At 39.6% G+C, this 22,707-nt stretch overlaps 1 protein-coding gene across 1 annotated transcript; it reads right to left on the minus strand.

Moving 5' to 3' along the window:
* Positions 1 to 937: 937 nt before the first annotated feature.
* On the minus strand, positions 938 to 21,535 carry LOC128606126 (deoxycytidylate deaminase). The gene is made up of 8 exons (XM_053622157.1): positions 21,482 to 21,535; positions 8,675 to 8,752; positions 5,951 to 6,042; positions 4,567 to 4,651; positions 3,811 to 3,943; positions 3,458 to 3,574; positions 2,955 to 3,048; positions 938 to 1,666 (listed from the first exon to the last, which is right to left on the minus strand). The coding sequence occupies exons 3-8, from the start codon at positions 6,004 to 6,006 to the stop codon at positions 1,600 to 1,602; spliced, it is 552 nt and encodes a 183-aa protein (XP_053478132.1). The 5' UTR covers positions 6,007 to 6,042; positions 8,675 to 8,752; positions 21,482 to 21,535; the 3' UTR covers positions 938 to 1,599.
* Between the last annotated feature and the right edge of the window lie 1,172 nt (positions 21,536 to 22,707).

The raw sequence follows: 22,707 nt of genomic DNA on the forward strand, positions 1-22,707 counted from the left end.
GGACAAATCAAATGACCGTATACTTCGCAATGGCTGTGTGTGCGTGTGAGAGAGAGAGTCTCTTAAGCAGTGTGGTGTGATTGAGAACACGTGTGTGTGATAAGTCCTCAGGAGAAGGTGACGTGTTTGTGGGTTCCATAACCATAACCCTAGTTTGTGGGGCATTCTGGGAACTGGAGTTGCTGGTTTGCCGTAACATGACACTAAACGTAAATGAAGAGATCCCAATAAACAAATGAGACTAAAATATTATACTTAGTCATTTATTTGTTGAAGAAAATGATCTAATATTGCATATCTGTGAGTGGCAAAAGTATGTGAACCTTTGCTTTCAGTATCTGGTGTGACCCCCTTGTGCAGCAATAACTGCAGATAATCGTTTGCGATAACTGTTGATCAGTCCTGCAAATTTGTCCGAATAGCAAATGATAAATACACATATTCTTCCTGTCAGTATTTTTATTGCAAATTCCTGTTCTTTTACAATGAATTCATAATGCATTCTTGGTCAGCAAGTTTTTGAAAGAAAATCTAGAACTGTAAAAATGCTGCTTGCGGAAGTACTCAACCCCTTCAAACTAGTACATGGTAGAACTGTCTATTGCCACAACAGCAGCTTTAAGTCTGTAAGTTCCTAACAGCTCTGCACACTGTTGGGGATTTTCACCCATTCTTTCTGACAGATTTGCTCCAGGTTGCTCAGTTTGGATGGATGTTGTTTCTTTGACTGAAATTTGGACTTTGACTTGGCCACTGTAGAACGTTCACCCGTTTCTCTTGTGTTTGGGACCACTGTCCTGCTGAAAGGTGAAGTTCCACCCGAGCTTGTAATATCCCCCTGTATTTTACACCATCCACTCACCCTTTAATTCTGAACACAAGATGTAATTTATTAAAGACCTTGAAATAAAATAAATAAAAACCCATTGAGGATGAGTAGTTTATTCAATGTTTATTCAGTTCAGCTGTCAGTTTGCTCAAATCACCACTCAGTAATTAATAATAATGAATAATCTGTCATTTGAAAGAAAATACAGAAAGCAGAAAGTGAAGTAGCTAATATAATGATCTTAACGTTCACCCACCAAAAAGACAACGAAGGTGATTTAAATGGATTTAACAATAGCTTCATTACACGAGAAAGTGCACATGCAGTGAGAAACGTCCCGCTAGTTAAACACGACAGCACAGAAGCTGCTAGCATGATGTCTGAGGAAATAAAGCTTGGTTTAATATTCCTGTAAGGATTCTTTTTGATTTTAAAAATGTTTATTTTTCATAATGTATCTTTTATAGTAATGTTTAAAGTGAATTTCAGTATTTCAGTACAGTTTAAAGATTTCTGTTACATTTCAGTAGTTAATCAGTTTTCAGCATTTTCACCTATTAGCAGTTTGAAGTCATTTTGAATATACTGGGATTTCCAGTGTTTTGGGGAAAGGTTAATGTTTCAGTAAAGGTTAATGTTTCAGTAAAGGTTAATGTTTCAGTAAAGGTAAATGTTTCAGTAAAGTTAAATGTTTCAGTAAAGGTAAATGTTTCAGTAAAGTTAAATCTAAAGCTGAATGTATTTCAGTGGTGAAGAGCGCAGCCCCAGTCTCATTCTCTCAGCAAAGGTAAGATGGACGTCAGTAAGTCATGGGCTTCAGTTTTAGACAGAAACTCTCTAAAAACCGCAAAACAGAAAAGAAATTAATCAAACATTTATTGTAAAGGTCAGTATGATAAATCTAACCACTCACACATTTATAAATCTGCAATAGCAGAGAGGAAAACAGACCAATAGGAGTGTTTCTACGCTCAGGAGTGCTGTAATGGTGTTATTGTACTGTACTGGATGAAAAATAGAGAGCGGACTCTCAACAGCATGTTTTGACACATGTACACCTCCTCCTCTGACTGATCAGGCAATGAGATGTATTTTTCAGCAGACAAACTGGACATCAGCAACCTGTCATTTGTGATTTTTGGCCCCACTATACTGTAAATATCAACCATTCAACAAATTCCACATTCACAACGCTATAAATTCCATTAAAACACTAAACCAACCATTTAAAAATTCCCTATTAGACAGATTTAAGCTGTTGACTTGCTCAGCTTTCTAGGTGTTGCAGAATTATGGTGCAGCATGCTCACAGACCCATTCAGGTCCATTCAGAGTTATTAGTACACCTAGTGGTCAAAACTGTGAACTGCAGCAAGCACTAATACAGGTTAATGACTTTTTTATTAGAACTCAATCTAATAAATTCACAAACAATGGCACAATATAAGTGCAGACAGTGTGTCTATGATATACACAACCATGTCTATTGTAAGATACAGTCTCCTCCCAAAGTATCAGAACAGCAAGGCCAATTGTTTTGTTTCTGCTACACACTGAAGACATTTGGATTTGAGATCGAAAGATGAATGAGACGATAGATCAGAATTTCAGCTTTCATTTCCTGATATTTGCATCTAGATGTGTTAAATAACCTGGAACATTGCGCCTTTTGGTGGCGCACCACCCAATTTGTAGGTGAGCAAAAGTATAGGAACAGATAGTCACTTAATGTTTGGTTACATATCCTTTGCTACAAGGCTAAAAACATTAGCTCAGAAAGGAGAGCGTGTTCACACACTTCACTAGTCAGATCAGAGAGGGTAAACACAACAAACAGCTTGATTCAATAAAAAAGTCTATGAGGAATATTTACATGGTTACTTCATGTGTCAAATTCAGAAGGTGTGTCTCAGTGTTTAATGGCGTTAGTCAAAAGTGGTGACATTTTAGTATGATGCACAAAAACAGAAGAAATCAGGATGGGGGCAAATACTTTTTCACAGTACTGTAGAAAATATGGCATGCAGGTACAAACAAAAAAGAAGTGCAGGATTGCTTAGAATTTCTTCAAAAGATGGCACAAACACACTCTCTCTCTCTCTCTCTCTCTCTCTCTCAGACTCACCTGGGTTCAATACCACTGAGCAGTCTTTCAGCTGCTTCTCTCTCAGTTGGATCTCTAGCCGGTGGTTTTGATAAATAAACCACATGTTTTATACCTATAGTGGAAATATTAATAGACACAGATGTTTACTGATGTGTATACACACACACACACACACACACGTCAGCTTTATCATAAGACAGAGGACATTTTCTTACGGACGATTGCTCACTACATCTGAGCTAGACTTTCTAAATAAAAAGTCCGCTCTTTACCTGCTAGCTACTAGATAACAATGCAATCTAACAACATCTATACACTTCCTGTTGTGACAATAAGGAAGTGAGTGAAATAAAACCATAGAAACTTAAAGCTGTATTTATATTTCAGTTAAATAAAGTTTGCTATGAGACAGATGTACAATGTGAACTGTGTAAAATACATGTAGAATACTGCAGTGCATAACAGGAATAAAGCTGTATTTAGGTGTGTGTGTGTGTGTGCGCGTGTGTGTTTTCCATTACCCGATTGGATGATGGCTTTGGCGCACTCGTTACAGGGAAACAGAGTGACGTAAATGGTGCATCCTTTCACATCCACTGAGGTTTTATTCATGATGGCGTTCAGCTCCGCATGACACACTGTAACACACAGGTAAACATTTCAAATGAAATATGTTTAGATTATAGAGATAAATAAAGCAGCAGTAAGGTCTGAATAGCGATAGAGTGTTGCTGTAAAAGTTATAAAGTTGGAGAAACAAAGAGAAGAAATCATAGCCAACTAGTTAGATATCTAGGTTTGGAAACAAATAAAGCGTTTACAGTTTTAAAATGAAGCATGACATTTTAAAGCATGCTGCAGTGCCGTAACTCACCGTATGGATATTTGGTGTTCAGTTTGTCTTCATCGTCACGCTCCCAGGGGAAGTCATTCTCACGGCCATTGGGCATTTTGTTGTGGCCGATACCCACAATTTTCCCTTCCTCATTTACAATGCACGCACCCACCTACAACAAACAGTTCAGATTAAATCATCTGTAGAAAAGGGAAGGAGAAGAAAGTGAAAGTAACTGATGGCAACCTGTCAGGTTTATTTAAAAAGCCCAAAACACCACCAGGAGATTAAACGATCCTCCATGAAGAGAGGAAACCCTGGGATGTTTAGAAGGTCGTGATAAATACAGAAGAGATTGTAGATCTAATCAATAGAGAAGTGTGTATCACCACAACACAATAGAGAAGGAAACTGATGACCATAATGGATGCTTTAAACTCATGAATTTCCTCATGTTCTCTCACACAAAATCAGGGCATCTGTGTGTTTTACCGAACTATGATCTGCATTATGTTTTTAGCTCCGCCCACATGCCCGAGGATGGCACACTTGGTACCTGGCCATGAAGGGTAACTAAATTCTATATGAGCATTAGGGTAACACGTGACTTTCTTAGCAGTGGAAACAGTGTTAACATGGAGGATTATGGGTAATTTCCTGATTTGTGGGCATCATTTTAAATCTCCAAATAGAGATAGAAAGACTAGACACCCATTGGCCTTGTGGACCTCACAGGAAGGCAGTAATAAGGGGGCGACATTGTGATTGCACCATTTAGGACAAAGCTTTTGATACCTGTGTGTTAGGATCAGGGCTCTTCTTAGAAAACAGGAGGGCAACTGACATAAAATATTTCTCGTCCACAGCTGGGTCACCTGCCCTGTAGAGGGTTTGAGGAAAGAGAGATCAAGTTACATACAGTGGGAAACAGGGAAAGGGAAATAAGTATATGGACCCTTTTTTCTTTATCTTATTTAATATATCTTCAGTGCGTATATGTATATCCACTTAAAATTTACACACGTAATGTCTTCTGGTTTTGTTCTTAAAGAGACTAATGATGAGGGTAAGAGAGAAGCTCGCAGTCGCTTGAAATGAGTTGCAGGATTTTAGCGATTAATAATCGTCATCTTAGCAGAAAGAAGGTTTGCAAAAAATAAAAAATAAAAAATGATCCATCCCAAGGACACCATATCCACAGTGAAGCATGGTGATGGGAGCATCATGATATGGGGCTGCTTCTCTGCAAACGGTACTGGTGCATTACATGTCATTGAAGGACACATGAATGGAGTGATGTTCTGGATCATATTAGAGTTCAATTTAATATCACTGCCCAAGACACTAAATCTGGTGAGATGATGGAAATTTCGACAAGACAAAGTCTCCAAACAGACACCCACAATAGCTCACGAAGGCCTTGCATGGCCGAGACCATCTCCTGACTTGAATTTGTACATTTTCACTTAGGGGTGTACTCACTTTTGTTGCCAGTGGTTTAGACATTAATGTCTGTGTGTTGAGTTATTTTGAGGGGACAGCAAATTTACACTGTTACACAAGCTGTACACTCACTACTTTACATTGTAGCAAAGTGTCATTTCTTCAGTGTTGTCACATGACAAGATATAATCAAATATTTACACAAATGTGAGGGGTGTACTCACTTTTGTGAGATACTGTACATACTGTATATCAGTATTGCAGATATCTTCATATATCATTACTGACTATATCTATATACCAGAATTCTTACATCACATTAGATTAAACATACAAACTCATAAGGATAATTGAATATTAAACTGAGACATGGAAAACAAGCACAGAAGGATGCACTCAGAGTTGGTGTGGGTTTAGATGTCTGTTGAAAAGAAATGCACTTGAAGTACGTGACATAAATGTGGCAAAAACTATTTCAGAAACACGGGTTCCGAGAACCGGCTTTTAGACACACAGCCAACGAAAGACTGAAATCTGAAACGTCTCGGTTGTAAAGAGTGTTTTTATGGCTGCATTTAAATTCACATTTACCTAGCATACTGTACATCTATACATGCTAGTGTTTTGCTACATATCATTAGAAGAGTTAGCAAAATCAAGTCTAGCGATTGATAATAGTGAAATACTATTACACAAATCAAAACTCTAATGTGGATAACAAACTTCCTGCACTCACCGCTTATGTGGCACCGGTTCACAGTTCGTCTCGTTACTCCTGCGTTTGCTGGCCATCGCACCACTTAGGCTTTGAAAACACAGCTGCTTACTCTGAATAAATAAATAAATGTCTATCAATAAATAAATCAGTATATAACTTTTATTGCATAATTGCAGAAGCTAAATATTACAGACACCTTTACAGTACTGTGAAAAAGTATTTGCACCCATTCTGAGTTCTTCTATTTTTGTGTACATCTCATACTAAATAGTTTTAGATCTTCCAAACGAAATACAACATAATACAAACTCAGCCTGAGTAAACACACAATACAGTTTTCTTTTATTGAAGCAAAAAAAGTGATCCAACACCTATCACCTGTGTGAAAAGCTAATTGCCCCCTTAAATCTGGTTGTGCCACCATTAGCAGCAATAACTGCAACCAAACGCTTCTGAGAACTGTAGATCAGTCTTTCACTTACTTCTAGGACTAGGACTTACTCCTACGCTTTGGATTGTTGTCTTGTTGCATAATCCAGTTACGACTGAGTTTCAGCTTACGGACTGAAGACGGGACATTCTCCTTTAGGATTTTCTGGTAGAGAGCAGAATTCATGTTTCTTTCAATTACTGCAAGCTGCCCAGGCCCTGAAGCAGCAAAGCATCCCCACACCATCACACTACCTCCACCATGCTTGACTGTAGGTATGATGTTCTTTTTTTGGAATTCTATGTTTGGTTTACACCAGATGTAACGGGACTCCTGTCTTCCAAACAGTTCCACTTTCGACTCTTCAGTCCACAGAACATTCTCCCAAAAGGTTTGAGGATCATAAAAGGTGTGTTTTGGGAAAAATCAGGCGGGTTTCAATGTTCTTCTGGGTTACCAGTGGTTTTCACCTCGCCACTCTTCCATGTATGCTGTTTATGCCCAGTGTCTTTCTGATAGTGGAGTCATGAACAGTGACCTTTATTGATGCAGGAGAAACCTGTAGGTCCTTTGATGTTGTCCTTGGCTCTTTTGTGACTTCCTGGATGAGTTGTCGCTATGCTCTTGGAGGAATTTTGGAAGGTCGGCCACTTCTGGGAAGGTTCACTACTGTGCCGAGTTTTTCCATTTGGAGATTACGGCTCTCGCTGTGGTTCTTTGGAGTCCCAGAGCCTTTGAAATAGCTTTGTAACCCTTCCCAGACTGATGTACTTCAATCACCTTCTTCCTCATCATTTCTGTAATTTCTTTCAACCTTGCCATAGTGTGTTACTGAGTAAGACCTTTTAACCAACTTCATGCAAAAGTTCTATGTAAGTGTTCATGTGATTGAACAGGGTTTGCAGTAATCAGGTCTGGTTGTATCTAGTCCAGCTGAAATCCATTGTCAATGCTGTTTCACAGATTTGGGGAATTAGTAACTTCGAGGGCAAATACATTTTCACACAGGACCAGTTGTTATTGCATAACTATTTTGCTTCAATAAATAACATTATCATTTAAAACTGTTTTGTGTGTGTGTGTGTGTTTACTCAAATTGTCTTTGTTTTATCTTAGATTTTGTTTTAATTTCTGAAACTATTTAGTATGAGATCTACACAAACACAGAAACAATCAGAAGTCAGTACTTTTTCACAGCACTGTATTTATCTATGTATTTTTTATTTATATTTACCATTGAGTATATTTCACTATTCACATTACAGTCCTCATAGCCATGAGGAGATATTAAATTTCTTTCTTTCTTTTTTGTTATATTTGCTGCACATATAATTCCTAGTAGTTTTTTCACAGTTTTTCCTAGTCATTTTCTGAATTGAATCAGTATTTCGAACCGCAGTGTCACTATGAATGAACAAACCTTGGGCCAGTTTCCAGTCATTACTTTCATGAAAAGCTATCTAGCAAGTAAACAGATGCTAATATTAATATAATAGTGAGCTCATATTTGGGTCAACAATAAACTCTGAAAGTGTGTTCCTCGGTGCTGCTAAACTGAGCTACAGGACAGAGCTGTACTGCAGCAGGTGTTCTCCATATGTTCTGGAGATTTTTAACTAATTAAAAAAAACAAAAATAAATTATAAACACTGGAAAACTACAAAACCCAAAATGTTTTAAACTAGTTATTAATGTAATTAGCAATACCCTTATCAGGCTGCTTACAATCAAACTCAATGTGTCCTCCTCAGCTGCCCTGAGGTCATTGTAAAAACCCATCACTGCTGCTAATTAGGTGTTGGAACGTACATTCCTCCACATAGGACACATTCTGCCTTTAGATTATCAGGACACCATTGGTTTTTATAATGAATCTGACAACTGGAGATGAGAGACAAAAAACTACTGAGGTCCGCCTCGGTAACCTGGGTTTTCTGTCTTATCAATTGAGAGAGAGAGAGAAGCTAGAGACAGAATGACTGATTATGTAAATAAACTATATAAATTTAACAATAAGGGACAATGTGCCATTCTTTAATGAATAAAAAAAAATCTTTTTTTTACAGGCAAATTGCTATAGGTATAAAACTATAAGAGGAATAAAACATTATGGACCATGCTGTTGTATGAAAGATGATTAACTTTAGTTGATGATTAATTGTATTACACCTCCCTGATGTGGATTATTTTCCTACAACAGAAAGACCCTAAGTGTGTTATTCTTTATTTACATATTATAAACTTCACTACGTCACACCTTCACAAATCTGATACTATGGGGTTGAATAAAAATACTGATTTGAAACACTTACCTGTTGATTTCTAGGTGACTGTAAAATATGCTGTGCTGTTTCTAGTTGTATCCAGGTAACACTCACCTCTAGGTTCCTCTGGAGTGCAAATGTGGAACAATGAAGTGTTAACAATGAAGTGTTATTTAAATACACGTGAACAATGCAGAGACTTCGTGATTGGATCAGGGTTGTAACAATGCATATCTAATCACACCTGCTAAAGCAATTTCTAGAATGTCATCAATACTGACTCATTGGGATTCTCAAAATAAACTCAAAACCCTGAACACAATTATGTTTGTAGTTTCTGTAAATAGAAACACACACACACACACACACACACACACACACACACACACACACACACACACACATTGCAAAGTCCTGCTCTTTTACAATGAATTCATAATGCATTCTTGGTCAGCAAGTTTTTCAAAGAAAATCTAGAACTGTAAAAATGCTGCTTGCAGAAGTACTCAACCCCTTCAGACTAGTACATGGTAGAACCGTCTATTGCCACAATAGCAGCTTTAAGTCTGTAAGTTCCTAACAGCTCTGCACACTGTTGGGGATTTTCACCCATTCTTTCTGACAGATTTGCTCCAGGTTCCTCAGTTTGGATGGATGTTTATTTTTACTGAAATTTGGACTTTGACTTGGCCACTGTAGAACGTTCACCCGTTTCTCTTGTGTTTGTGACCACTGTCCTGCTGAAAGGTGAAGTTCCACCCGAGCTTGTAATATATCCCCCTGTATTTTACACCATCCATTCTCCCTTTAATTCTGACAAGAAGCCCAGGTTCTAAAGCTTCTCCAGAGCATGATGCTGTCACCACCATATTTGACTGTAGGGATGGTGTTAACTTGAGGTATGACCTGCATAAGGTCGGCACCACACAAAGCCGGTTGAAACTCAAAGAAATATTTCGATCTTGGTCTCATCACAACAACAAAAAATGCATCTTTATTGGGTCACTCTTGTGCTTTCATATGGCTCTTCTTGAGCAATGGTTTCTTTCTAGTCACACTTCCTCTACAGTTCTCAATTATGCAGAGCTCTTGAAATTGTTGTCTGGTGCACCTTCACTCCACTGTATTCTGTAACTCCTTCAGAGTGACTGTTGGCCTCGCTCCTGTTTTTGCGCTGAGTTTTGAAGAATAGCCTTGTCTAGCTAGTGCTTGGGTGGTGTGATGCAGCTTCCACTTCCTCACTATTGATCCAACATTGCTTAATGAGATGTCGAACCTCTTAGATAAGTTTACACTCTATTCCTAAATTATGAAATTCTATTACCTTATCATTAACTTCCTTAGAATGCTCCTCAGTCTTCATTTTCACCCCATTCCTTCATATGGACAACGGGAGCTGTTTTAATATTTACAGGTCGAAGGCCAATTATAAGTCGACTGTCCTCGTTATGACAATAGCTTTCACCTGGAGCTTCCAGAATCTAAAGGGTTTTTTTGTACTTTCTTTGAAATACTTGCTGACCAAAAATTAATTCTGACTTTAAAAATTCACTGTACGAGAACATGAGTTTGCAATAAAAATACTGACAGGAAGAATATGTTCATTACAAAGGCATTTGCTATTCAGACAAATCTGATCAATTTCAGGGGTGTTGAATACTTTTGCATACCAGTGTGTACACCTTGGGCGTTCCCCAAACTGGTGCCAAAACTGGTGCCACAAAATTGTATGGAATGTCTTTGCATGCTGTAGAATTACAGTTTCCCTTCAGTGAAACGAAGAGGCCCAAACCTGTTCCAGCATGATAATGTCCCTGTACACAAAGCAGGGAGTAATCAAGCCTAGATGTGTCTAGTCTAAATTAAATTAAATTTGATTAATTGTTTGATTAACTAAGTTACTTTTCACACAGGGCCTGTTGGTGTTGGATCATTCTTTTCCTTCATCAGATAAAATGATTATGTAAAAAAAAAGTAATTTTGTGTTTACTCAGGTTATATTTGTCTTATATTAAATTTAGTTTGAAGATCTGAAACAATTAAGTGTGACAAATATGAAGAAATCAGGAAGAGGCAAATTCCTTTTCGCAGCACTGAACAATAAGCTGTACACTGGGATTTGTGTAATTCAAAAATATACACTGACCATCCACTTCATAATTAACACCTGTACACCAACACATTCAGGCATTTATCCAATCAGCCAATCATGTGTCAGCAGCAGAATGCATGAAATCATACAGATGCAGGTCAAAATCTTCAGCTATGAAGGCAAATATCAGAATGGGAAAAATATGATCTTAGTGACTTTGACATGGCATGGTTGTTGGTGCCAGATTGGCTGGCTTGATCATTTCAGAAATTTCAGCTTTCCTGAGATTAGTTAAAATAGTAAATGTTATATTAGGATTGGCTGAAGAACATATGGTTAAAATACCTTAAATTGTATTAGTAGGTGTGATTAGACACACCTTGATACACCCTGAACGAATGACTAAGTCTGCATTTATTAAAGTCACCAGAAGATAAATGATCAGCTGATAAATAAATATTGAGATAACACTTGTTCCACATTTGCACTTGAGCTAAACTGAGAGATGAGCGTTACCTGGACAGATCCATAAAGAGTGTGACACCTCTTACAGTTCAATTCAATTCAGTTTTAATCTAATGTATACATCACTTTTAACAAGAGACATTGTCACAAAGCAGCTTCAGACATCAAGATGTGGATTTAGATCATTAATGCCAAAGCTTTATCTCCAAAACTGGTTGATCAAATCTCATGTGGATGAACATGTGGGTCTACAAGTTGCTGAAAAGGTTGAATCTTCTTAATGTAAAACGAACTGCTATACCCTTGTCTATGTGGGTTTCTTGTAAACACGCATGTTGCATAAAGGTTCTGTGCAGCTTGGAGCAAAGTGCCTATCATCCTCTAAGCTGTTTCACCATCTGCAATGCTTTATGGCCCTGACTTGTGCAGTTGCCATACCGGGATGTTATATGTCCTGTGATGTTTGGTTCATTGGTATACTTGCAAAAGCTTTTTTATCATCATTTCCACTGAATGGTGGTGGTATCGTCAGTGTTGCATTTCTGCTTGGCCATGCACAAATGAAGCGAGGGCATAGAGGTGGGCTCAGTACATTGCCTTGGGGGTTCTGGTGTTGATGATCACAGTGGATGATGTGTTTTTTGCCAAGTACTGCTTTGCAACTATGCCTATTCTTAATAGTGATTTATAAATAAAACTGAATTGAACTAAATTACTACAAGTTTTTGTTTTCTTAACAGATCAGCCCAGGTAAAATGCACCTCTAAAAGGAGAACAAAGTTCAAGTACAGAACAGAAATGTGCTGTTCAACTACACATATGGTTATTTATCTTATGGTAAACTGCAAATATGTAAGACTTCTTGTTTGGTTCAGGGTGTATCAAGGTGTGTCTAATCACATCTGCTAACAATGTATTTAATAACCAATACTGGTTCTTTGGGATGCTCAATAAGGGTGTAGTTTTTGTAGTTAGAAACAAAGTGCACATGATATCTCCAACATGCAAATTTTAACTTGTGAGACTGATGCTGGAGAAAGCTCAGAAACAATGCCAGGCTGGTCTGACAGACAAGGGATGAAAAACAAAACTACAGTCCCCTCTGAAACTATTGGAACAGCGAGGCCAATTCAATTGTTTGTGCTGTACGCCAAAGACATTTGGGTTTATTTAAATCTAGATGCGTTACACAAGTTAAAACATACAACCTTTTGTATCAGACCACCCAATGTTTAGGTGAGCAAAAGTATAGGAACAGATATTTACTTTAACTTACTGCAAGACAACACTGAATATTTGCTTGCAATAACTGCATCGAGCCTGTGACTCACTGACACCAAACTGCTGGTTTCTTCTTTTGTGTTGCTTTTCCAGGTGTTTACCCCAGCCCCTTTCAGTTGTTGTTTGTTTCGGGGGGTTTCTCCCTTCAGTCTCCTCTTCAGGAGGTGAGATGCTGATCAGTTGGGTGAAGGTCTGGTGATTGACTTGTCCAGACTAAAACCTTCCACTTTTCCCCCTAATGAAGTCCTGTGTTGAGGTGGAAGTGTGTTTTGGATCGTTGTCTTGCTGCATGATGAAGTTCCTCCTGATTCATTCGCATGCATTTCTCTGTAAATTGACAGATAAAATGTTCCTGTAAACTTCTGAATTCATTCTGCTGCTACCATCATGAGTTCATCATCAATAAAGATTAGTGAGAATGTTCCAGAAGCAGCCATGCAAGCCCAAGCCATGACACTACCTCCACCATGTTCCACAGATGAGCTTGTATGTTCTGGATCATGAGCAGATCCTTTCTTTCTCCACACTTTGACTTTTCCATCACTTTGGTAGAGGTTCATCTTGATCTCAGAACTTTTGTGGCTCGTCTCTGTTTTTCCTTGTGAATTCCAGTCTGGATTTCTGATTCTTACTGCTGATGATCGGTCTTCATCTTGTGGTATGGTCTCTATTTTTCTGCTCTCGAAGTCTTCTTCAAACTGTGGATTGTGATACCTTCACCCTGCCCTGTGGAGGTTGTTGGTGATGTCACTGTCTGTTGTTTTTGGAGGTTTTTTGTCACAGTTCTCACAATGTTTCTGTCATCAGCTGATGTTGTTTTCCATGGTCGACCCATTCGGTGTATGTTGCTCAGTACTCCAGTGGTTTCTTTCTTTTATAGGACATTCCAAAGTGTTTGTGCAGTGCCTCTGATTGATTTTCCGTCTTTTCTCAGCTTCCAAACGGCTTGCTTTTCTCACATAGACAGCTCACTGAATTTTCATGTTGGGTTATCCTTTTTAACAACAAATCCAGTCTTCAGAGGTGAAACTGAAGGCAAAATCAAGAATAGATGTTCAAAGCTATTTATTGTTTAAACGATCAATCTACCAGAAGACATTTGGGTAACAAGAAACATCTGTAAACAACAACAGCGGCGACACAAGGGCGCATGTGCCAGGGCATTCAGGCCATCAGCAACCTGTAACAGTGAGGTCTCCCTCCCAGATGCGCTGAACAACTTCTATGCTTGAATTGAGGTGCAGAATGACATGGCGGTGAGGAAGACTGCCCCTCCTCCCAAAGACCAGGTGCTGTGTCTAACCACGGCTGATGTGAGGAAAACTCTACGTAGAGTCAACGCACGGAAAGCTGCTGGACCAGACAACATTCCTGTTAGAGTGCTCAGAAGATGTGCAGACCAGCTGGCGGATGTTCTCACGGACATCTTCAACATCTCCCTGAGAATGTTGAATGCCGTCGTTCCGACGTGCTTCAAGGCTACCACCATAATAATAATAATAATAATAATAATAATTATTATTATTATTATTATTATTATTATTATTATTATTAATGGCCCCAAGAAGAACAGGAGAAGAATCAAGACACCAGGCAAAGACATCAAATTAGTATTTGGCGATAGGACAATATAACATTGAAAGTAGGGCTGCACGGTTATGGCCAAAATGATAATCCCGATTATTTTGATCAATATTGAGATCTTGATTATTTATCACAATTATTCATTGATTTTAGGGACAACATATTTTTATTGTACTTTCACATTTAAATAAACAGACGGCTGCTTTCACCTCCATGTTGTGCTACATTCCTGATAATGTACAAATCTTTACATCAAATTAGACTGGTCCTTAAAGTGCATCATCTCGTAGAAGCAAAATATAAATAAAATTGTACCCAAAATATAGTATAAGTAAAAATGCCATCAACCAAATGAAAATATGCATCAAATATAACAATATGCAACCAAATGAAAATAATTCAGGCAAATGCAGAAAAGTCAATAGCAGTGGAGGAGAGACACAGACAGTTTCTTTTAGGAGATTACAAAAATTTAGGAGCACAGTTGAAGTTTACTGTTTTTTTATTTAATTTTTTTATTTACAGATGGTAGTGTTAATGTCCCACAATATAACACACAAGTAGGCATGAGAAAACTTGAGCTTGTCCATTATGACAGAATTTAGGAACATAGTGCGGGATCAATAAAAGATGGCGGTTGTGAGATTGGGAAGTTGGGAGAAGCAGATGATGTGCAGTGTCACTCGTCATCATAATGGCTTCTCTGCGGTATTTCGGTTGACTGAGGAGATCAAAAGCAGTGTGAAAGTAACTGTTGCTCGGTGTAGATGCATTTTGGACTTCCTGTAGTTTATATTCAAATTCTATTATACAACTCCGAACGGTCACTCGCACCAGTGCGAAAAATATTTATTCACAGTAGCACAAAGTACTTTTCAGTCACAAATGCGAGTGAAATGGTCGCACTGTAGAGCCCTGAGTTTATCTGCAAAGTTTTTTCCTGTTCAGCGTGATGAGGTTTAATGTCCCTGACAACCTCTGTAGTGCCAGTAAGCATCATGTTAACGTCATGATTTCCCCTTGCGCAACATCAGAGGCAAGGCAGAATTAAAACCCAAACAAACAAAACAATGGAACGGCTCGGTAATAAACAGAGACTACGGCAGCTGAACGTATTACTTCGTGAAGACCTTGTGCATGAGCAGTCTCTTACATAGTGTGGTGATTGTGATTGGGAACAGGTGTGCGTGCAATTAGTCCTCAGGAGAAGGTACCGGGTCTGTGTGTTCCATTGGGAGTTGTAGTCGTCAGCCATGTTTGTAGGGCATTCTGGGAAATGGAGTCACTAGTTTGCCATTACATGACACTTGCACTACATCTAGCACACAGAATACAACACTAACACTTTCAGACAGTTATACTTAAATTAGATCATCATATTTTAACATAATATAATCCAGGAGCGCCTCCTTGTGTGTTCTGAGTGAGCCCTCATTGTCTCTACAGTGACCTCTCATGACACTTCCTCTTCATCAGACTAGCAGTATCTGATTCTGTTACCAAGTCTGCGCACTGAACTACTTCAGGCAGCAGGTGGCGATGTTGCTGAGATATCTTAAGCTGTCAAGGAAATGCATATATAAACAGCACATGACATTTTCACTTTTGTGATTTTGATGTCACTTAGTATTTCCCTGAATCATGTTTAAAGTACATTTTTGCATGCGTATCAAAAAATTGACTTCAGTACGTGCATGCCGATAAACTACATGATACATCAGATATATCCCAATTTTATACAAACTCAGTATTTTTATTGTGGATCTCAGTGGTTAAGGCATTGGACATCTGACCAGAAGGTCATGAGTTTAAATCTCAGCACCACCAAGCTACCACTGTTGGGCCCTTGAGCAAGGCTCTTAACCCTCAACTGCTCAGTTGTATAAATGAGATAAATGTCAAAAGAAAAAGTCACTCTGGATAAGGGCGTTGTCAAATGTCATAAATGTAAATGTGTTTAAAGGTAGAACAATCCCTGGTTCGCATGTGCTCGATTTAGTTAAAGGCATCACGGATCATCTCCGATCATGGGAACCCGTTCATATCTCAGATTTCTCATTCATTTTTGAAAGGCAGATTTAATGGATTTATTTTGTGACATCAATCACAGGCAGAGCTTATTTTTAATCACGAATCTGCCAGAAGTGTGTTGCTGTTCATTTGAAAAATCATCCGTATTACAAATGCAGGAAATTACAAGAATATCAGCAGCCGCCGTTATAAACCGTTTCATCTCCTCGGTTTTCATACGGTCCGTGTCCATCATTGCAAACATTTACATTTCATTTAAATATTCCTAAAAATAATCAAACTACATATGAAAATGAATCAAGACGGATCCAAATAAACAATGAAGTTCCTGTGAACAGTAACACTACATGTTCTCGTCCTCGAACTTGTTCAGTACTTTGATTATCAAATACCTTACAATACTTTACATGCGGGTTGTAATACAGATTAAATTACATGTGGACAGACGCTGTGAACTGTGGAGCTGCTCCGATGTTATTTGGGAACAAACACCAAGCTGAATTTTCTCAACATAAATTTCTTTAGTGTGTAGTTTATCAGATTGTCTAGATCTGTTGGTTCTCAACGGGGGGGATCAGAAGGGGGGCACGAATTGTTTTCAAGAAAAAACAGACAGGGCATCATCTGGGTCCTCGGTGTATTTTATTGCTTTTCACATAGAATGTGTATAATTGAAAAACCCCGCCTTCCCTCTACCTCTGCATTTTCTTTTTTCTGGGGAGAGGCGGAGCTTAGCTGCCTTTTATCTAGCTGTCAGTTCAGACCAGTGTTCCCAACTTAGTGACTTTTCAGACCCCTTTAGTGACTTTTTTTCCACAAAAAAAAAAGCGCCTAGCAACAAATCTGGTGACTTTTTGGACAAACCTTAGCAACTTTACAACAACATATCAGCAGTACTGTCCTGTAAGTGTGAGGTGTCGCTTTCCCGCTGCACTCACACCTCTCTCTGCGTCTGCTCTGTTCAGCGAGAGTCCGAGACCCGGAGATTTAACAATGTAATGGAGACGCGCCCTTCATCCCAATTTACATCATTCTTATGCGAATGTTTTTGGAATGCAAGACGAATGTAATGCAACATGTTTTACATGTAAACTAGTCCACTTTATTACAGCCTAGTTCTCTCGTTCAGAGTAGTTATAGTGTTCACAAACATTTCCGATTCATGTTCCACACCTGTCCGTTATATAGTTTTATAAAGGTTATTTAAGAAAATCATAAAAGTTATGAAAAGTAGCCGAATTCCACAAGCACAAAAACACAAAACCAAAAAAAAGAAATCCATCATCTATTGATCAAAAACAGATGATAGATAGATAGACAGATCTTATATAGAATAGATAATCATTATACCTGGTTTTCTCCAATGGGGGGGGGGGGGGCACATGAAAGGGAAAACTCAGGGGAGGCTTTAGTTACAAAAGGTTGAGAAGCTCTGTTCTAGATGTACATCACCCCCTGATGGAGGAGATTTCCTCTCCCGTGCTGTACTGTCGGCTGGAAACTAGGACTGAATGGCACATACTGTAGAAAGGTCATATAGAACATAGAGAAATCTCACTTAAGCGCTTTGGGAATGAAGTCACCGTTCACGTTGCCTTTTATTCTGATCACAACCAGACAGTTATATTGATTCTGAGTTTAGTCTTTGTTTAGATCTTGTTGATGCTGAAAAAGCAAAAATCTAAAGTGCCCTTAACCTTCAGAGTAATCATTTCAATATCTGCAGACAATTCTGGAAAAGAAAACACGTATAAAAGGTAGAAAGGAGTTCTATGAATTAGTTAATGTGTTGTAAAATTTGTCATAAGCAACAGGATGGCTCTTTCAGTACGGATACATTCAGGGTCTGTCTCTCATATTATATATATATATATGTGTATATATATATATATATATATATATATATATATATATATATATATATATATATATATATATATATATATACACACACACACACACAGTATCTCACAAAAGTGAGTACACCCCTCATATTTTTGTAAATATTTGATTTTACCTTTTTGTTACAACCTTTTTTGTAACAACCTTATTGTTGTATAGCAACAATTCTTTTTTTCAGATCCTCAGAGAGTTCTTTGCCATGAGGTGCCACGTTGAACTTCCAGTGACCAGTATGAGGGAGTGTGAGAGCGTTGACACCAAATTTAACACACCTGCTCCCCATTCACACCTGAGACCTTGTAACACTAACAAGTCTCATGACACCGGGGAGGGAAAATGGCTAATTGGGCCCAATTTGGACATTTTCACTTAGGGGTGTACTCACTTTTGTTGCCAGCGGTTTAGACATTAATGGCTGTGTGTTGAGTTATTTTGAGGGGACAGCAAATTTACACTGTTATACAAGCTGTACACTCACTACTTTACACTGTAGCAAAGTGTCATTTCTTCAGTGTCGTCACATGAAAAGATATAATCAAATATTTACACAAATGTGAGGGGTGTACTCACTTTTGAGATACTGTGTATATATCACTATTAAAGTAGTGCTTAAACAGATACACAGCAGGCAAATATACATATATTCAGTTTAATTTGTACATGCATACCACATTAATCTTCACCCATCATCATTCCCTGTTAATGAAATCTTTCACCACCTAATAAAAGTTTAACCCCTGTGCATCCTTATGGACATTTTTGTCTTTTTCATATTTTTTTTTTTTTTATAATTTTGTCTGTGTTAATGCAAACAGCATAAATTTTCAACATTACATCAACATCCCCAGAGTTCCAGCATAAGAACTACAAGGTGGTCTCACCTGCTGAACACCCGCCCTCTCATGCCGTGTTCCTGTCCGACGGCAACCAGATGCCCTCTTAAGCCGTGTTATTGTCCGAGGGCGACCAGACGCCCCCTCATGCCGTGTTCCTGTCCGAGGGCGACCAGACGCCCTCTTAAGCCGTGTTCCTGTACGAGGGCGACCAGACGCCATCTCAAGCCGTGTTCCTGTCCGAGGGCGACCAGACGCCCTCTCAAGCCGTGTTCCTGTCCCAGGGCGACCAGACACCATCTCAAGCCGTGTTCCTGTCCCAGGGCGACCAGACACCATCTCAAGCCGTGTTCCTGTCCCAGGGCGACCAGACGCCCTCTCAAGCCGTGTTCCTGTCCCAGGGCGACCAGACGCCCTCTCAAGCCTTGTTCCTGTCCGAGGGTGACCAGACGCCATCTCAAGCCATGTTACTGTCCGAGGGTGACCAGACACCCTCTTAAGCCGTGTTCCTGTCCGAGGGTGACCAGACGCCATTTCAAGCCATGTTACTGTCCGAGGGCGACCGGACGCCATCTCAAGCCGTGTTCCTGTCTGAGGGCTACGAGATGGCCAACCAAGTTCTCCTCATGCCTGAGGCCGACGTCACAACCAAGCAAGTTATGCTCCCACCCGAGGCAGATGTCACGACCAACCAACCTCTTCTTTCACCTGAGTCTGTTGACACAGCCAACCAAGTTCAGCCTCCCTGCTCGACTGACGATGCCACTCAGCTATCACTGGATAGCTGAGGACACCACTCAGCCTCCCTATTCAGCTGAGGACGTTTCTCCGTCTCCCTTTGTGACCAAGGGAGTACAGCGAAGCTCTGCTTTGCTTCCCCACTCTGCCTCAGATATGCCAGTCTTCTTTATGGACGTCGCTCCGCTTTCCCATGCCACTGAGGACATCGCTCTGCCATCCTGTTCCACTGAGGACATCAAACTACCTTCCTGTCCCACTGAGGACATCACCCTGCCTTCCTGTTCCGCTGAGGACATCACCCTGCCTTCCTGTTCTGACGAAGCTGACAACCCACCTGGGTGCTGCCTAGTAACCCCGGCGAATCTGCCCCAGCCACATGCCTGCCCCTTGGCTCCTTGAGGAGCTTGCTATCTGTTGGACAATGCCTGCCTCGGGACCTGAAGGGCTGTGAAGACATTTTGCCAAGAGGACCAGGACCGCTGGCGGAGGGAATATTTTATCGCACTCCAGAAGTAGCACCCCCCTTGGGGGGACTACGCTATTGATTCACGTTTTGGATTTGTCTGCCTGCCTCTCTTCAATAAAGCTCATAAAGCTCATAACTGCACTTCAACCACATCCCCCTCAACCGCTGTCCCAACGTTTTTGGAACGTGTTGCATTCATCAATTTCAAAATAAATGTTTACCTTCAAAAAACTAAGCAGTTGATTAGGTAAAAGATCAAATACCATCCATCCATCTTCAACTGCTTACTCCTTTTCAGGGTCACGGGGAACCTGGAGCCTATCCCAGGGAGCATCGGGCACAAGGCGGACACCCTGGACAGGGTGCCAGTCCATCGCAGGGCACACAATCACACACATTCACCCACTACGGACACTTTAGACCCGCCAATCAGCCAACTATGCATGTCTTTGGACTGGGGGAGGAAACCGGAGTACCCGGAGGAAACCCCCGCAGCACGGGGAGAACATGCAAACACGGAGAGAACATGCAAACTCCGCAGACACGGAGCCGCGGGAATCAAACCCCGAACGTGCTAACCACTAAGCCACCGTGCGCCCTAGATCAAATACCTTGTCTTTATATTTTTTTGTGTGTTTTAAATACAATACAAATCAAAGTATATTTACAAATCACTTCTCTTTGTTTTTATTAACAATTTCCATACGGTCCCAAATTTTTCAGAATTGGGGTTGTAGAATGGCCAACAGATTGGGATATTTCTAACGTACAACCCTTGGCAAATCACCTTTCTACCTGAAACACAACACCACACTGCAGTCTAATTTGCATTTTCACTCTTGTGCTGGAATTTGTTTTAGAAATGCAAATTACAAGGCGAGTCCATAATTTTTTCCTCAACACTGAGTAATTCCATAATATTTTCGTCTATTTGATCTGGGGGAAAAATGCCATAATTAAAACAATTAAATTACATTTGTTTGCAGTGTTTCATGAAGCCAGAATGTTCAGTCATATCTGTGATTTGTTTATTTGCGACGAAGTAAAAAAAAACCTACAAAAAAAAAAAACAGGTGAGCATCCTCTAAATGTGGTGATTCCATCATTTTTGCCAGGGGTTTTAGGTCCAGTTAGCAGCTGTCACTGCTTCTGGCAGTCTACTACTGTAAGGATGTTGGAATGTAACCTGGATAACCCGCTTTCCTGCTAAAAACAAAATGAGTAAACCCATGGATCTTAAACTTTTTTTTACTTGGTTTAGTGAGCACAAAACTTGTGAGACAGCAGGTTTAGCAAATCCTAAAAGATTATTTCTAATCAACACATACAAAGCCTCCACTTGTAATGCTGGTATAGAAGTAGAGTATCAGGAGAAATTATTTATATTATCTTTTTATATTGGATCATTGAGCTTTCTCTCGTACAAATGTGAAATAATTATGTTGATTTGAAACACTTACCTTTTGGCTCTGGTGTAACTGTGATTCCCAGATGTCTATATGAGGTGTTGCGGTCTGTCCACTGTCCACTCACCTTTTCAATTCCACTGGCGTGCCAATGCGGAAAAGGAGAGTTACATTTAAATACATGCAAATACATGTGCAGAGATACACCCTGAACCCAACCCAAGGTAACAAGGGGAGTCTACCCACAATTGTGCTTGAAAGTTTATGAACCATTTACAATTTTGTATATATCTGCCAAAATATGACCTAAAACATTATCAGATTTTCACACAAGTCCTAAATGTCACGTAATGGAGGCTGAGATGGAAGCAAGTGGAGGGAAGGCAGTTTAATGAGAAGACAAATCCACAGGGTTAGGCAGAAATCAGTAACCATGGACAGGCAAGGGTCAAACGATCATGCTAACAACCCAAACTAGGTAAGACAGAGAATCAAAGTCGAGGGAATAACAAAATAAATAAAAAAAACAGAGCAACAACATGAGGTAAAGGCTCGGTGAACGTCAGGGACAAATCAAATGACCGTATACTTCGCAATGGCTGTGTGTGCGTGTGAGAGAGAGAGTCTCTTAAGTGGTGTGGTGTGATTGAGAACACGTGTGTGTGATAAGTCCTCAGGAGAAGGTGACGTGTTTGTGGGTTCCATAACCATAACCCTAGTTTGTGGGGCATTCTGGGAACTGGAGTTGCTGGTTTGCCGTGATATGACACTAAACGTAAATGAAGAGATCCAAATTAAACAAATGAGACAAAAATATTATACTCAGTCATTTATTTATTGAGGAAAATGATCTAATATTGCATATCTGTGAGTGGCAAAAGTATGTGAACCTTTGCTTTCAGTATCTGGTGTGACCCCCTTGTGCAGCAATAACTGCAGATAATCGTTTGCGATAACTGTTGATCAGTCCTCCAAATTTGTCCGAATAGCAAATGATAAATACACATATCCTTCCTGTCAGTATTTTTATTGCAAAGTCCTGCTCTTTTACAATGAATTCATAATGCATTCTTGGTCAGCAAGTTTTTCAAAGAAAATCTAGAACTGTAAAAATGCTGCTTGCGGAAGTACTCAACCCCTTCAGACTAGTACATGGTAGAACCGTCTATTGCCACAATAGCAGCTTTAAGTCTGTAAGTTCCTAACAGCTCTGCACACTGTTGGGGATTTTCACCCATTCTTTCTGACAGATTTGCTCCAGGTTCCTCTGGTTGGTTGGT

Source organism: Ictalurus furcatus, chromosome 3 (assembly GCF_023375685.1).
Source record: "Ictalurus furcatus strain D&B chromosome 3, Billie_1.0, whole genome shotgun sequence".
Classification (NCBI taxonomy): Eukaryota; Metazoa; Chordata; class Actinopteri; order Siluriformes; family Ictaluridae; genus Ictalurus; species Ictalurus furcatus.

What these genes read in the sequence shown, in the direction of transcription:
- LOC128606126 (XM_053622157.1), bottom strand. Translation starts at nt 6,006, where the DNA reads ATGGCCAGCAAACGCAGGAGTAACGAGACGAACTGTGAACCGGTGCCA. An exon ending in GAACACCAAATATCCATACG is followed by an intron (nt 3,575 to 3,810) that starts GTGAGTTACGGC and finishes TGTGTGTTACAG; the next exon opens with TGTGTCATGCGGAGCTGAAC. An exon ending in CTCAGTGGTATTGAACCCAG is followed by an intron (nt 1,667 to 2,954) that starts GTGAGTCTGAGA and finishes TGCGGTTTTTAG; the next exon opens with AGAGTTTCTGTCTAAAACTG.